This window comes from Neoarius graeffei, chromosome 13 (assembly GCF_027579695.1).
Source record: "Neoarius graeffei isolate fNeoGra1 chromosome 13, fNeoGra1.pri, whole genome shotgun sequence".
In the NCBI taxonomy this organism is placed as follows: Eukaryota; Metazoa; Chordata; class Actinopteri; order Siluriformes; family Ariidae; genus Neoarius; species Neoarius graeffei.
The window spans coordinates 8,348,834-8,366,749 of record NC_083581.1 but is presented as its reverse complement, the minus strand read 5'-3'; the positions used below and the strand labels follow the sequence as shown (position 1 = coordinate 8,366,749).

The 17,916-nt window shown below is 47.4% G+C and overlaps 1 protein-coding gene across 11 annotated transcripts in view; it reads left to right on the top strand.

The window, feature by feature from the left end:
* Positions 1–255: 255 nt before the first annotated feature.
* LOC132896397 (cadherin-13-like) overlaps positions 256–17,916 on the top strand; it is a 90,591-nt gene continuing 72,930 nt past the window's right edge. For 3 of the 11 annotated variants that reach the window (XM_060937194.1, XM_060937189.1, XM_060937187.1), the window contains exon 1: positions 282–419. In XM_060937194.1, the coding sequence (XP_060793177.1) occupies positions 375–419 (45 nt within the window). In that variant the 5' untranslated portion in view covers positions 282–374. Of the gene's footprint in view, positions 420–17,916 lie in introns of all 11 variants that reach the window. The other 8 variants (XM_060937196.1, XM_060937190.1, XM_060937192.1 and 5 more) reach the window with 6 other exon arrangements.

The following is a 17,916-nucleotide window of genomic DNA, read 5'->3' as shown; positions in this document are numbered from 1 at the left end:
TATGAAGTAAATTCACACTATGCTCACAATTATCGACTTATTTCAAAAGGTGACCCTGGATAGAAATAAAATGTTGTTGGTCTTTATTTCACTAGAAATTTTGAATCATTGTGGCTCATTAATTTTACGGTAAGTCACTGTTGCCCAGTTCTCAACATGACTCAGTGAAACAACTGGTTTTTCAAGAACATGTTTACAGTATGGCAGAAGATGAACGATATGATAGGTGATGATGACTGAATAATGGCATGGTCACATTTTGCTGAATTTCAAATGTGACTTGTTCAAGCTCTCCGCCCACTAAACCTTTAAAAGGTTTGAAACTGGAAAGGCTCATACACTGCAGCAGTAGATGCACAAATGCAATAGACAGCATGAGGACAATAACCGTTACTGTGATCATTCTCTTCATAATGACAGTAAGTAACCAGAGCATTCTTGCTATATAAATCTCATCTCTCATCTCATTATCTGTAGCCGCTTTATCCTGTTCTACAGGGTCGCAGGCAAGCTGGAGCCTATCCCAGCTGACTACGGGCGAAAGGCGGGGTACACCCTGGACAAGTCGCCAGGTCATCACAGGGCTGACACATAGACACAGACAACCATTCACACTCACATTCACACCTACGGTCAATTTAGAGTCACCAGTTAACCTAACTTGCATGTCTTTGGACTGTGGGGGAAACCGGAGCACCCGGAGGAAACCCACGCGGACACGGGGAGAACATGCAAACTCCACACAGAAAGGCCCTCGCCGGCCACGGGGCTCGAACCCGGACCTTCTTGCTGTGAGGCGACAGCACTAACCACTACACCACCGTGCCACCTGCTATATAAATATACTTCTTAATTTATAATAACAATAATTTATATTATGCGTACAGGTGGCATGGTGGTGTAGTGGTTAGCACTGTTGCCTCACAGCAAAAAGGTCCTAAGTTCAAGCCTAGTGGCTGATGAGGGCCTTTCTGTATGGAGTTTGCATGTTCTCCCTGTGTCTGTGTGTTTCCTCTGGGTGCTCTAGTTTCCTCCACAGTCCAAAGACATGCAGGTTAGGCTACATTGGTGGCTCTAAATTGACCATAGGTGTGAATGTGAATATGAATGGTTGTTTGTCTCTATGTGTCAGCTCTGTGATGATCTGGTGACTTGTCCAGGGTGTACCCTGTCTCTTGCCTATGGACCCTTTTCACGTGACGTCACGACAAATGCGGCCGCCATTTTGGACATGTACTACCAGTAGTTTACCACAGCCAGCATTGAGGAACGGCAGCAAAGAAAGTGTTTATTTTCAGCAAGACTTCCATCATGCCACTATATTGTTGTGCACCTGGATGTAGTAACTATCAACAAACAAGGCAAGGGTTATCATTTTATCGGATCCCGGTAGATGGATAGCGGCCATAAACAGGAAAGATTGGCAGCCCTCGGCATACCAGCGCTTGTGCAGTGACCACTTTGTTGGAGGTAAGACGCATAAAATTAGCCAGAAAAGGCATTACATTGCTGTTAACATTCTGTGGCGGCGAGTGTGTAACCAAATAGGCTAAAATAACCCATTGTAACCTCTTTGTTCTTCTGTAGTAGCTATTAGCTAACGACATTAGCTAGCGTTGTGTTCCTTTGCTGTTGGTAGACTGTAGGACAGATCAGAGGCAGTGTCCTACAAACAGCGCTTAATTTGAGGGGGAGCAAGCCGGAGCGCGCTCTGGAACCTCGGGCGTTGGCTCCGGCAGCTATTTACACTGGATCCGGTGATCCGACACCTCTTTTGACTATGTAACAAAAAAAATAATAATAATTAAATTAAAAAATGCAAGTTTATTTAGTGTTAATGTCTGATTTTGATATCTGTCTTGTTGGTGATTTCTCTCATGAAACGACATCCACAAAATATCTGCAGATGAACTTAATTTGCAGTGTTATTACAAAACATGCCTAGAAGCGCAGCGCCGTGCCCTCCCTCCCCCCCTCTTTTTTTCCGCACCGGAGCCGCTCATCCTCTGCGCTCCGGGACCTCCTACTTTACAAATTAAGCACTGCCTACAAATAAGTGTTCAAAACAAGAGTTTTCAGATCAATACCTGTGTATGGCGACGGGTTTTTAACGACATAGGTATAAAGATCATGTGGGCCGAAGTCAGGTAAAGACGAGGGCTTCGTGTACTTCCGTACGTCTTTAAACAATCCATGCGGAAGCAGATAAACGTCGCTCTCTAAGCCTGCTAACCTCAATTTTTGCAAATACCTCTCCCTCTGCTCGCCCTGTAAATGCCCTACGTCGCTGGATAGCGAAGGTGTTTTCTGCATCTCGCTCCTTTTTCTTGCATGTTCTCCGTTTGTCGCCTTCCTCGCATTCAAACCAATTCGAGCCGAAGTCCGCTACATGTCCAAAATGGTGGTCGCGTTTACGAAGGTCACGTGACTGAAAAGGGTCTATAATGACTCTGTACAGGATAAGCGGCTACAAATGATGGATGGCTGGATTATGGGTACTTTAAAAATTAAACAAGCTATTATTTGGATTAAATACAGGATTCATCCCTGGATAAATAGCTTCCAGTCAAGTCTCATCCTGAGACGTTAGACTTCTAACACCTTCCTAAGGATATGTGCTGATCCAAGGAGAGCAGACTTTTTTGCATTGTTCTTTTCCTGTCTGAAATACCCAGTTCCTTCAAGTGTCCTGTCAACTTGTTTGATATTGCACCCAATGCCCCAACAACTATTGGCACAACTTTCCTATTTTGTATTATTATTATGGCAGCACGGTGGTGTAGTGATTAGCGCTGTCGCCTCACAGCAAGAAGGTCCGGGTTCAAGCCCCGTGGCCGGTGAGGGCCTTTCTGTGCGGAGTTTGCATGTTGTCCGCGTGGGTTTCCTCCGGGTGCTCCGGTTTCCCCACAGTCCAAAGACATGCAGGTTAGGTTAACTGGCGACTCTAAATTGACTGTAGGTGTGAATGGTTGTTTGTCTATGTGTCAGCCCTGTGATGACCTGGTGACTTGTCCAGGGTGTACCCCGCCTTTTGCCCATAGTCAGCTGAGATAGGCTCCAGCTTGCCTGCGACCCTGTAGAAGGATAAAGCGGCTAGAGATAATGAGATTATTATTATTATTATTACTACTATAGCATATAAAGTTTTGTGAAATATTTATGAAATTCTTTAAAATGCGATTCACATTCAAACACAAAATATACTAAATGCATTGTTTTTGTGATTCTATTTTCTATATACAGTTTAAAGTTAACACAATTACTACATAAAAATTGCTCAAGTTAATTAGGTTAAGCAATGAATTTTGCTCTCCTATAATGAAAATGTGACCACATTTAATAAACAATTTAACCAGGCAGCCATTAATTAGATTTTTAGCTCACTTTAAATTGTAATTAATAACCTCAGTGTACAGAAACTAATACATTCACCCACACTGTTTTCTTTGGAGACTATAGCTACAGTTCCGGACTGTTTTGGTTCTGTTGCTGCATACATTTGCTACTATTTATGACTGCTGGACACTTTGCACTATTTATACCATTATATTTTGGGGCAGCGGCAGCGTGGTCAAGTGTCAGTCTGTGAATGGAGGGCGGAGTCAGGGAAGGTAAGTGGCAGAATCACTGCACCTGACGGGAATTAACCTGTGTTTGTGTGCCTTCCCCAGTGACCATGCCCTATAAGAGGAGAGGGAGAGCAGAGGAAGGGAGCTCTCCCCCCAACCAGAACACTTGTGTGTGTGCGCGCGTGTGTGCGTGGGAGAATAAATGTAAAGCTGAAAAGCTAAAATAAAAGGGTTTTTGCGAACTCAGTTCTGGCCTGCCATGCTTCTGTGCTCCACCCACCTTAACTATTTCTACAATATTGTTTATACCATACATGCCATGCATACATATTTAATTGATACCACTGCCAGAAACTGTTCACACTGTGCATTACTACAATGCTACTTATTTCTATTTTATCTTATTTTTGGTCTATTTTACCTTATAATTTTTTTATCCACTATGAGTTGATGGCATTCATTCTACTGTTTAAAGTTTTTTTTTTAATTTAATTTAATTTTTTTAATATACCAAGAAGTTCACTTGTTGTCACTGTGGATGTTGACAGTATTTGCTGGTGGGATATATATATAAAAAAAGCCAACAACAAAAAAAAATGCAAGTAGATGGTTTAAAAAGCCATCTAAATGTAATATGTAAAAAAGTCATAAATGTAATAAGCCAACTCAATGCTGGGTGTCCTGTCCACATGCGTTTGCACTCAGAGCATGCAGCGGTGAGTCTCGGACAGCAACTCACATTCATGCCATGCTTATGCTCATTAAGACTAACTGATGCCAAGCACCTGTGCTTGATCACAGCACAATCAAAGATCACGTATTTAAGGACTCACAGGAAGCACAGGACTTTTTGAAGTATACACTGTCATATACCGGTCTATATTACATTACATTACAGGCATTTAGCATATGCTTTTATCTAGAGCAAAGGACAAGTGCAAAATTCAGGTACAAGAAGTGCTGAACAGATCGACAAAAAAGTTCTAGTGCCAACTGAACAAGGGACAGAATAACACCTACTGTAATTGCAGCAGTTCCTGATGTGGGTGGAGCACAGAAGCCTGGCAGATGAGAGTTGATGGTCACACACAAACTCTTTATTTCACTTAATTTAGCTTTTCAGCACTCACTCACACTATCACACACTCTCCAGGCACACATGCGTTGTGGTCGGGAGGGAGCCTCTTTTCTCTGCTCTCCCCCTCCTTTTATGCTCCGTCCCTGTAACAAACACACCCACCCACACACATTAATTGACAGCAGGTGGAATGACCTAGCCACTTTCCTTCCCCGACCCCACCCTCCATTCACAGACTGCTGCTTGGCCACGCCTCTGCTACCACATACCCCCACTGCCCGACTCAGGCTGGGGAGCCATCTGGCCTGAAGCTGACTTACCCCTGATGGGATAAGAAGTCCGCCACCACCATCTGTGCCCCCAGCCTGTGGATCACCTCGAACTTAAATGGCTGGAGGGTGAGATACCAATGAGTGATCCGCGCAATGGCATCCTTCATGTGGTGGAGTCATTGGAGGGGCGCGTGGTCCGAACAGAGGGCACCCCAGCAGGTAGTATCGGAGGGCAAGGACCACCCACTTGATGGCAAAACACTCTCTCAATTGTGCTGTACTTGCTTTCATGCATCAACAGTTTCTGGCTGGTATACAGCACGGGGTGCTCCTCGCCCTCCACCTCCTGGGACAAAACAGCCCCCAGCCCTCTGTCCAATGCATCAGTCTGCAAAATAAAGGGGAGAGAGAAGTCAGGGGAGTGTAAAAGTGGCCCCCCGCACAGTGCAGCTTTTACATCAGAGAAGACCTGTTGACACTGCTCCGTCCACTGGGCTGGATCTGGAGCCCCCTTTTTAGTGAGATCGGTTAGCGGGCTGGTGACATCCAAATAATTAGGTAGAAACCTATGATAATAGCCAGCGAGCCCCAGGAACTGTCTCACCCCCTTTTTGGTCTTGGGCCTCGGACAGGCTGCAATTGCTGCAGTCTTGTTAATTTGGGGACGCACCTGCCCATGGCCCAAGTGGAACCCCAGATACCGTACTTCCACCCGCCCAGTTGCACACTTTTTTGGGTTAGCTGTGAGGCCCACTCGCCTCTGCGACTTTAGAACGGCCCTCGGGTGTTCTAAACAACTCATCAATGTGAGGCACTGGGTATGTGTCAAATTTAGGACACTGCGTTGACCTTTCTATAGTCCACACAGAACCGGACCGACCCATCGGTCTTGGGAACCAGGACCACTGGGCTGCTCCAGTCACTGTGGGACTCCTCGATTATGCCCATTTCAAGCATGACCTTGAGTTCATCCCGAACCACCTTTTTCTTGTGTTCGGGCAAGCAGTAAGGGCGGCTACGCACTACCACCCCCAGGGGCATTTCCATGTGGTGTTCTATGAGGTGGGTATGACCAGGAAGGGGTGAGAACATGTCGGAAAATTCCTTTTGCAACTTGGCCACCTCCGTGAGTTGGGCCGGGGAGAGGTGGTCTCCACAAGGGACCAGAGTGGTCCGAGATGCTATCTTTTTCACCTCCAACCCCAGCTCTGCCTTCTCTGGGACTACCGACGCCAAAGCCACGGGGACCCCTTCATTCCAGTGTTTTAAAAGGTTGAGGTGGTAGATTTGCAATGCCCTGCCCCTATCTGTTCGCCTCACCTCATAGTCGACGTCCCCAACTCACCGTGTGACCTTGAAGGGCCCTTGCCACTTGACTACTAATTTGGAGCTTGATGTGGGCAATAATATGAGCACTTTGTCTCATCTCATCTCATTATCTCTAGCCGCTTTATCCTTCTACAGGGTCGCAGGCAAGCTGGAGCCTATCCCAGCTGACTACGGGTGAAAGGCGGGGTACACCCTGGACAAGTCGCCAGGTCATCACAGGGCTGACACATAGACACAGACAACCATTCACACTCACATTCACACCTACGGTCAATTTAGAGTCACCAGTTAACCTAACCTGCATGTCTTTGGACTGTGGGGGAAACCGGAGTACCCGGAGGAAACCCACGCGGACACGGGGAGAACATGCAAACTCCACACAAAAAGGCCCTCGCCGGCCCCGGGGCTCGAACCCAGGACCTTCTTGCTGTGAGGCGACAGTGCTAACCACTACACCACCGTGCCGCCGCACTTTGTCTCCTGGCATGAATTCTCTAAGGCGTGTGCCCCTGGCATACAGCTGGATTTGACATTCTTGTGTCTGCTGCAAATTCTCCTGGGTTAGGTGAATGAGGGTGTGGAGTTTGGCCCGCAGGTCAAGAACCTACTGGATTTCGTTTTTGCTAGGTGAAGGTCCCTCCTCCCAATTTTCTCGTAGCACGTCCAGAATGCCACAAGGCTTACGCCCATATAATAATTCAAATGGAGAAAACCCAGTGGAGGCTTGTGGGACCTCTCATACTGCAATTAACAGGGGCTCGAGCAACTTATCCCAATTACGTGCATCTTCACTTACGAATTTCCGGATTATGTTCTTGAGTGTTTGGTTAAATCGCTCTACTAAGCCATCCGTTTGTGGGTGATAGACACTAGTGTGGATAGACTTAATCCCCAATAACCCATATAGGTCATGCAGTGTGCGTGACATAAATAAAGTGCCCTGGTCTGTCAGGATTTCTTTCGGAATCCCAACCTGGGAAATAAAGCGGAAGAATGCTTCCACAATACTGAGATATGCGCAATGCTGAGATATTGCGGAGAGTCACTGCTTCTGGATATTGCATTGCATAGTCCACCAGAACTAAAAGCAATACCCTCATGCCGACCGATCTAATGGCCTGATGAGATCCATCCCAATTCGCTCAAATGGGGTCTCGATTAGGGGAAGAGGGCGCAATGGCATTTTTGGAGTGGCCACGGGATTTACTAATTGGCATTCATGGCATGCCGCACACCACCGACGGACATCCCTGTGAATCCCTGGCCAATAGAACCGGGCCATTATTCGGGCTAGTGTTTTATCTTGCCTTAAGTGTCCAGCCATGGGATTAAAGTGAGCCGCATGGAATACGAGTTCCCTGCGGCTCTTTGGGATTAACATTTAGGTTATTCATTCACTAGTTTGAGTGTCCTGCGTCACTCAGTACAATCTATTTTTTTAATAATAGCAAAATAAGGGAAGGTCGGTGCTGCGCTTGGCTGAAGAGTTTGATCATTGATTACTCTCACTTGGTCAAATGCATACCGCAGAGTCTCGTCTCGCAACTGCTCTAATGGGAAATCCGCAAGGGAATCCCCAAGAGAGGGAGGAGGAGTGGGCTGCTCCTCACTCTGACATGGTGTTGGTGTAGATGGCTCTGTGACAGCTTCTCCAGTCAACGCCACACCGGGATCTTCCCGTGACCTACTAGTGCAGGACCCACTACGTGTTAAATATTCCATCAGCTTTTTAAACCCTGGCCAATCAGTACCCAAAATCAATGAGTGGGTGAGACGAGGACTAACCTCTGCCTTTACTCTATGCATTTGGCCCCGGAATAGAATACAGACAGACACTAAGGGATAATTGTGAACATCCCTGTACACACCCAACAATTTCACCATTTGTGCTCTCCCCAATGCCTCACTTTGCACCAGGCATTGGTGAATTGAGGTCTGATTACAACCGGAATCCACCAAAGCATGATATGTATCCCCTTGAACACTTACCGGTATGCGATACATTCCGGCCCAAACAGGGGCGATTTCTGGCATGTCAGGGATCCGGATCACAGCTCCCACCTCCCTTGTGGAGCTCTGACTCTGGAGATGCTCCGACTCTGGAGATGCTCCGACTCCCCGCCACGCCAGCACACCAGCCCAGGCTTTCCCTCTACACTGGTGTTATCGGTGTCACTCACCTGAGGAGGAGACAACACAGAGATGGAAGAGGAAGATGGGAGGACACCACAGGTGTGATGGGCTGGCTGGGAAGGAGCTGGCTGTCGCCTCCGCAGCAGGGGAATGGGGTGGGGAGGGGAACAAAAGACAGGGGGGAAGAGAGAGAGAGAAGTGAGGGGAGACACCTCATCTGCCTGCCATCGGAGCCACCTCCAGATGGTCCTTTGCCAGCTTGAAGGCTCATTCTAGTGATGCTGGGCGATGACACTGGGCCCGTTCCTCTGTTCTTTCTGGAAGTCGAGAGATAAACTGTTCCAGTGCCACCAGATTGATGATTTAATTGGCGTCGCAGTCTTCCACCCTCAGCCACTGCTGGAAAGTGTCCTGGAGTTGCTGGCCGAATGCAAATGGCCGGCCAATCTCCTCCAATGCCAGTATTCGGAAGCACTGGCGATGTTGTTCCGGGGAATGGCCAACCCGCTGCAGGATGGCTTTCCTCAGGTCAGCATACACCAGTCAGCTGTCAGCAGGGAGCTGCTGTGCTGTGAGCTGTGCCTCACCAGTCAGGAGCGGTAGGAGGCGCAGTGCAAGCTGCTCCAGCGGCCACCCCCACGCCTCAGCTGCTTGCTCGAAGAGGACGAGGAACGCTTCTGAATTGTCCTGAGGGCCCATCTTCATAAGGGTGCTGGCTGTGGTGATGGTCGACACCCCTGCTGACACGAGCAGATGCTGGAACGCCTGGCGAGCTTCCTGCTGGGCCAGCATCAAGGCTTCGAAACGCTGCTCTTGTTCCTTTCGGAGGGCGATCAGTGCTTGATGCTGGTTCTGCTGGGCAGTAGCGAGGGCAAGGATGAGCTCTTCGAATGGGGAGGACTCCATGGGGTGGTTCCCTTCTGTGCTTCCCGGGTTTCGGCACCACTGTAGCAGTTCCTGATGTGGGTGGAGCACAGAAGCATGGCAGGCGAGAGTTGATGGTCACACACACAAACTCTTTTATTTCACTTAATTTAGCTTTTCAGCACTCACTCACACTATCACACACACTACACACACACATGCATTGTGGTCAGGAGGGAGCCTCTTTTCTCTGCCCTCCCCCTCCTTTTATGCTCCATCCCTGTAATGAACACACACACACACACACACATTAATTGACAGCAGGTGGAATGGCTTAGCCACTTACCTTCCCTGACTCCGCCCTCCATTCACAGACTGCTGCTTGGCCACACCCCCGCTGCCACAGTAATATTTTGCTGAAGTAACAACAATCCTCAAACAGCCAAGGAAAACAAGCCAACCTACAAATGAGCTGACAAAGTCCAACTAAATAGATAAAATTAAAACCCCAATGGCTAACCCAAATTCATCATGACCAGGCTAGCCAGTACACAGCCTGGGTTGGTCAAGACCGATAGGCACAGTGGGCAAGGAAGCAGGGGAAAGGTGCAGCCTGAAAAGGTGAGCCTTCAGTCTGACCTTGAAGGTGGTCAGGGAGTTGGCAGTTCTGACTTTGATGGGAAGATCATTCCATAAATGGGGAGCCAGGACAGAGCAGTCTTGGAGGGGTTGAGGAGGAGTGGAGAAGGGGAGGGGCCAAGAGACCAGTAGCAGCAGAGCGTAGGGGTCTGGCTTGGGTGTAGGGTCAGATCAGTCTCTAGAGATATGCTGGACCTAACCCCTTGACTGCCTGGTAAGCTAGCACCAGCATCTTAAATTTGATGTGATCTGCAACAGGCAGCCAGCGAAGGGCAGCGAGCAGAGGAGAAATGTGGGAGGAACAAGGGAGGTTGTAGACTAGGTGGGCTGCAGCATTCTGGATGAACTGCAAGGGTCTGATGGCAGATGCTGGAAGACCAGCAAGGTGAGAATTGTAGTAGTCCAAGCAAGAGAAGATTAGTGCTTGGACCAGGAGCTGCGTAAAGTAGGTGGTGAGGAAAGGGTGGATCCTTCAGAAGTTTTAGAGGAGAAATCTGCATGTCTGGGACACTGCAGTGATGTTCACTGAGGAGGAGAGTCTGTTGTCAAACACCACCTATAGATTCTTTGCACTGGGTGAAGGTGAACACTACCCCTAGGTGAAGGAGATACAGATGGGCACAATCTTTTCCTCAAAGAAGACTGCAAAGTCCTCGGCAGTGAAGGAGGACTGAAGTGCAGCTGAGGAGAGAAGAGAAGGCAGAACAGTTGACAAGGGTTAGAGAGAGTTATGAATTTTGTAATGCTAAAATTTGATCTTAGCTGATGTGAGTGAAGCTGTGAAATTGGCCAGGAGGGACTGGTAGTGAGACCGGTCAGCTCGGACCCTGGAATTTTCTCCATTTCCTCTTCACTGCTCACAAACTGCTTCTGCTGGAGCAAAGTGTTTCAGACAATCAGGGACTAGGAGAAGAGCTTGCTGGCCTGGAAACAAGATAGTACAGCAGATACAGTAACTGAATATTTCAGGAGAATATTTCAAATGGTGATACAAGCACCAAATGGCTCAAATATTCCATGGGCATTACTCTTTGGAAAAATCCCATGGGCCACTCAAAATTCAAGATGGCTGCCAGTTTTCAAGATGGCCGCCATTTTTGGTACGATAAAATTACATTTTGCAAAAAAATTGCACAGACTTGTTCGAGTTGAATGATTCTGACATCAAATAATACATTTCTGACTTTGCAGAAACCAAAATTGGACCTCTAGAAACACTCAGAAGTTTCCTTTTACTAGATTTCATATATTGTCATAATAATCTACTAACTGACAGCTCTAACATGCATGCATAGATCTGCTCTATTTTTTGGGGTGTAGTAGTAGTAGTAGTGGTAGTACTTTTTGCTTCAGAAGTCAGCCACATCCCCTGGATGGACTCCTAGCACTAGTCCTCACTACTTACCCAACTCTCACCTATGGCTCCAATAAGTTGTTTGTGCACAGCAATGGCCACACCCTGGTACCCTGTGTTGGCTCACAGGCAAAACTAGTTGAGGGTAGCACACAGAGAGTCTCTGTGTGTGATGGATTATGTTAGACTCCAAAACCTTATGTGCATGAAGTCAGCTCATCCATGACTAGTAGATGTGGACATCACAAGAAAGATGAAGGTATTGATGATGCGAGGCTGGACATATTTGCTCGAAAGCAGAGACCGTATGAAGTAATTCCTCTGACCAGGGGGGCTCTACTGCAACACACCAAGTGTGCTGCCTACCAGGCAGGTGGCATATGGAGCCAATCAACACTGTGCCCACCAGAAACACCATGTCCTGCTGACTGGGGCTTGACAAAGAAAGGTGACGACTGGCTATCGTAGCCTGCAGGGAATCGGCCGTCAGACATTCTGTCGCATGTCCCAGACCCGGTGAAATGTAACTGAATTGTCTTGGCCAGGCCTAAGGGTCCCATCTGCATCTCATCATTGCTGAGGAGTGTGCTCCCATCACCCAATCAAGCATCCAGCCAGAGCAGGTCATGATATATTTTTTTTACCATATTAACATGCCATTGTGTGTCATGCCTGATGTAAAGACTCTCGTCTCTGCGAGCCTACCACACAGATTTAATACTTGTCATTTTTAGGGCATACCTAACAACATGTTTTCTTTCTCTCTCTCTCTTCCCCCCCCCCATCTGTCCATCTGAGTTACATGTTGATCCTGGGATTGAGATGCTGGCCTCTTCTGCCCCTCGGACCTGCTTGATCCATCCTGGTGCCCTGTGTCTGGTCGGAGTTTTATCGCCCCACTCCTGTGAAGGACGGCCCCATGAGGACAGTTGAGGGTTATACCTGTTAAAACTGTTAATATTATAGTCAGGCTGTCTGTTGTTGCCCAAATGAGGATGGGTTCCCTTTTGAGTCTGGTTCCTCTCGAGGTTTCTTCCTCATGTCGTCTGAGGGAGTTTTTCCTTGCCACCGTCGCCACAGGCTTGCTCATTGGGGATAGATTAGGGATAAAATTAGCTCATGTTTTAAGTCGTTCAAATTCTGTAAAGCTGCTTTGCGACAATGTTTATTGTTAAAAGCGCTGTACAAATAAACTTGATTTGATTTGATTTGATCTGTGACAGGCCTTCTGGACAGAGCTTCCACCTATTGCAGAGAGTTGTCAACAGTTGACCAAGTGTGGGTGTAAGTTGAAATGCCATGGAAGGTGCCGTCTTGGTCTCACCTGTACAGCACTGTGTAGCTGCAAATGTGAGGATTAGGCTGGCAAATATAAAGACAATGGAGAACCCTTAAGCAAACTCTCTTGACTGTTGAATTTGGGCCAGCGATGCCCTTAGTGTGGACACACAGTTAATAACAGATATGGTTCACATATTTTTCAGATTTGTTTTATAGTCTGGTTATGTGCAGTGCTCAGATGTCATGTGAGCAGATGGCCTATTAACAGATTAATAATTGATGAGTGGAAACACAGAGCAGTTTCAAAAATATACAGTAATGTGGACATCCCTTTTGTATTGATAATCTAATGTTGAACCACTTCACTGATACCCAGTAATAAAAGTTTGTTTGCAAATAATGTGTTTTGTTACTAATTTTTCACACAACCTTCCAGAAATGCTAGAAAGAAACCTTGTACAGAGCTGAGAGTCATAATTTGGATTCCTCATAGTCAAAAACCCATAACTCAATACCTTACTCATCAAATTTGGCCCAGTGAATGGAATTCTATGGTAAAATATGCAATTTTGTACCAAAAGGGCAGTCATCTTGAAAAAATAGGGGTCATTTTGGAATTTTGATTGGCCTGTGGGATTTTTTTTTAAATATATATGGCCCCTGAAGGATATCTGTACAAATGTTGGTGCTTGTATCACCATTTGAAATATTTTCTCACTTATCTGCTCCACTAAGAGGAGATAATGTGTTAAGTGATGAGGATAGAGAGGAGCACAGAAGATGCAGCAGGAAGATTGGAGAATTATTCAAAGGGGGGAGGGAAGCAGTGACAGAGGAGGCAAGAGAGGAGGGAGAGAGGAAGCAGAAGTTACAGTGGACTGTTAGAATTAGAATGCCTTTATTGTCACTATACACATGTACAGTGAGATTAAAAGCAACTCCAATCACAGTGCAAACAGCATAAAAATATGCAATATAAACACAGAACAAAGAATATAGTTAAAAAAAGGTGCTATGTACAGTGTTGTGTTCCACATTATGGAGTGGGGTGTTGCACATTATAAATATTGCACAGAGAGAGTACAGGTATTGCACATTATAAGTATTATAAGTATTGCACAGAGAGTGTCCAGGTATTGCGCATTTTAAGTATTGCACAGAGAGAGTCCGGGTATTGCACATTATAAGTATTGCACAGGGAGAGTCCAGGTATTGCACATTTTAAGTATTATACAGAGAAAGTCCAGGTATTGCACATTATAAGTATTGCACAGGGAGAATCCGGGGGCTGGGGGGGTTAGACTATAAAGTCAGTGCATATTCGAGTTCAGGATGGTTATGGCTTTTGGAAAGAAGCTGTTTTTGAATCTATTTGTTTTTGTCTTGATGCACCTGTAGCACCTCCCTGAGGGCAACAGGTCAAACAGATCAAAGCCAGGGTGGGAGCTGTCCTTGGTAATGTCCTTAGCTCTGCTGAGGCAGCAGGAGGTGTAAATGTCCATTAGGGAGGGGAGAGGGCAGCCGATTATCTTCTGTGCTGCCTTTACTACTCTCTGGAGCCTCTCCCTGTCTGCAGCAGTGCAGCTGCCATACCATACTGTGATACAGTACATCAGCAGGCTCTCAATGGATGAGCGGTAGAAGGTCAGCAGCAGGTTGGAGTCTAGGTTGTATTTCCTGAGGACTCTCAGGAAGTGTAGCTGCTGCTGAGCCTTCTTGATGACTGCCGTGATGTTCTCTGTCCAGGAGATGTCGGCGGAGATGAGAACGCCAAGAAACCAGAAGGTGTGGACCCTCTCCACACACTCGCCGTTGATATGAAGGGGGGCTAGGTCAGTGCTGTGCTTCCTGAAGTCAACGATGATCTCTTTGGTTTTCTTGGTGTTCAGAGCAAGGTTATTCTCCGAACACCAGGCTGTCAACTTCAGGACCTCCTCTCTGTAGGCTGTCTCGTCTCCCTTCGAGATGAGTCCGACCACAGTGGTGTCATCAGCAAACTTGACGATGAGGTTGTTGTTGTGGGTCGAACTGCAGATGTGGGTGTAGAGGCAGTACAGGAGGAGGCTCAGCACACAGCCCTGTGGAGAGCCAGTGCTCAACATGCGGGTGGAGGAGAAGTGGGGGCCAAGTCTCACAGTCTGGGGCTGGTTGGTGAGAAAGTCCTTTATCCAGGCACATGAGAGATGGGGAGGCTGAGATTGTCCAGTTTTCTGATGAGGATGTCCGGGATTATTGTGTTAAAGGCTGAACTGTAATTCCAAAGGGCATCCGGACATAGCTCTGGCACTGCTCCAAGTGGTTCAGTGCAGAATGGAGAGCTACGGCAATGATGTCCTCTGTGGATCTGTTTGCACGATATGCAAACTGGTGGGGGTCAAAGTCTGGGGGGAGGTAGTCCTTGATGTGCTGAAGAACTAGTCTCTCGAAGCACTTCATGATCACCGGGGTGAGGGCCACAGGACGGTAATCATTCAGGCTGGTGACGGGAGACTTCTTCGGCACTGGGATTATTGTTGCTGATTTTAGGCAGGGTGGGATGACTGCCTGAGCCAGAGAGAGGTTGAAGATCCTGGTGAAGGTGAGGGCAAGCTGATGGGCGCACTCTCTGAGCACCTTGCCAGATATTCCATCTAGGCCGGTAGCTTTCTTGAAGCTCACTGCCAGGAGCATCCGTCTGACATCATGCTCCTGTACAGTGAATGGAGTGGTGCAGGAGCCGGGTGGGGGTGGGGGCAGGGCTGGAGCAGATGAGTGCTGCTGGGATGTTTCAAAGCTAGCAAAGAAGCAATTTAATGAATGAATGAACCCTTTATTATCACTGTACCAGTGAAATTGACCATCAACCTGTCCTTACAGAGGGGGAACAGGACAGGAAGACAGGAATAAAAGAAAAGGAAGCACAGTAGTAACATGAGGAGAGAGGAGGAGAAAAAAGCAACCCCCACATTATGCTCCTTGAGGAGTACAGTGTGGGAACATTAAAAAACCTCAGCACATAAGCACAAAAATAACACAAGTACACTTTACAACATGAAAAACTCGGGACTTGAAGGGGGAGGGGGGAGAGCAGGGGTGTGGGATAAAAAAAGGGGGGGTGGGGAAGGGTTTTTGGGGAGGAGGTAGAGGTAACCCAGCGCAGCAAGCAGCCGTCTGCTCCTGCAGCCATAATGGCGCTGATCATGCACCCACCTGTCACACTGGGGGTGAAGCAGCAACCGCGGGAAGAGGGGGGGAGGAAATACAAGAGAGTCTAACAGCAGTGTTCTCCAGGGGAATTGTTGTCCCAGCAACGGCCTTGACCAAGGCCAGTGCTGGTGGAGAGCCGAAATAGATAAGTTTGGAATTTGTTTGGTTTTGATGAGCAGACGCATTCCTCAATTTAGCTCCTCTGCCAGTGGTGCACTCAGGTCTCCTGTTGACGCATCACAGCCTCTAAAGTTTGTGATGTCTTGTATACCCCGCCATACCACCCGTGTGTTGTTGCTGGACAGGTGGGACTCTATACTTATCCTATGGTCCGCCTTGGCTTTTTTAATTCCTCTTTTCAGGTCAGCTCGAGCAGCTCTGTACAGAGCTCTGTCACCTGGCCTGAAGGCAGCGTCGCGGGCCCTGAGGAGTGAGTGGACCTGGCTGGTCATCCAGGGTTTCTGGTTTGGGAAAACCAGGGCGTTTTTGTCCACTGTCACATTCCCGATGCAGAACTTGATATAGTCCAGTACCGTTCCTGTGAATATCTCCAGCTCCTGGTGTTCAAATAAGTCCCAGTCTGTCTGATTGAAGCAGTCTTGTAGTTTGGAGAGTGCATTGTCAGGCCAGGTTGTAACATTCCTAATCGTGGGCCTGGCTCTGCATGTGAGGGGGGGTGTAGTCTGGGGAGAGCAGGAGGGAAAGATGGTCTGATTGGCCGAGGTGGGGGAGGAGTATGGCTCTGTACGCATGCCTGATGTTGGAGTAAACGTGATCCAAAGTGTTCTCCCCTCTAGTAGAACACTTGACATGTTGATGGAACTTCGGCAGTACAGTCTTCAAGTTGGCCTTATTAAAGGAACAGTCCACCGTACTTCCATAATGAAATATGTTCTTTTCTGAATTGAGACGAGCTTATCCGTACCTCTCCGAGCTTTGCGCGACCTCCCAGTCAGTCAGACGCGCTGTTACTCCTGTTTACTCCTGTTAGCAATGTAGCTAGGCTCAGTATGGCCAACGGTATTTTTTGGGGCTGTAGTTAGATGCGACCAAACTCTTCCACGTTTTTCCTGTTTACATAGGTTTATATGACCAGTGACATGAAACAAAGTTCAGTTTAAAAAATTGAAATGTGGCGATTTTCTATGCTATGGAAAGTCCGCACTATAATGACAGGCGTACTAACACCTTCTGTGCGCTTCGACAGCGCATTGATACCTTCACTCAGGAGTGACGGTATCAATGTGCTGTTGAAGTGCATAGAAGGTGTTAGTACGCCTGTCATTATAGTGCGGACTTTCCATAGCATAGAAAATCGCCACGTTTCAATTTTTTTAACTGAACTTTGTTTCATGTCACTGGTCATATAAACCTATGTAAACAGGAAAAACGTGGAAGAGTTTGGTCGCATCTAACTACAGCCCCAAAAAATACCGTTGGCCATACTGAGCCTAGCTACATTGCTAACTAGGAGTAAACAGGAGTAACAGCACGTCTGACTGACTGGGAGGTCGCGCAAAGCTCAGAGAGGTACGGATAAGCTCGTCTCAATTCAGAAAAGAACATATTTCATTATGGAAGTACGGTGGACTGTTCCTTTAAAGTATCCCGCAATTATGTGAACACCGTCGGGGTGGGCTCGCTGCTGTTTGTTTATGGTGTTCAGCAGGAGAGAAAGCGTTGTGTTTACACTGGCGTTGGGTGGAATATACACAGCCGTGACAATCACTACAGTTAGCTCTCTCAGTAGAAAAAAAGGCCGGCATCTTACAGACATGTACTCGAGGTCTGGGGAACAGTGTTTGTCTATAATTGTTCTGTTGTTACACCAGTTATCATGCACGTAAATACAGAGCCCCCCTCCTCTGCTCTTACCAGAGTCCTCAGTCCTGTCCCAGCGGAGCAGAGTGTGACCTGCTAGCTGCAAGCTAGCATCGGGAATTCCCGGGTGAAGCCAGGTTTTGGTGATAATCAAAATACAGCAGTCACGAATATAGCGATTTCCAGCGAGTTGTAATTCCAAGTCATCCATTTTATGCACCAGGGATCTGGCATTGGAGAGATACAGGCCCGGTAGAGGTGGCTTGTGTGGTTGTTTTCTTAGTCTTAGCATAATACTGGACCTGCGGCCCTACTTCTGCTTCCTCTCCCTCCTCCGTCTGTGCCACCTCCTAGACCCGATAACAATCCTCGGAGAGCCCAGCGGTCTTG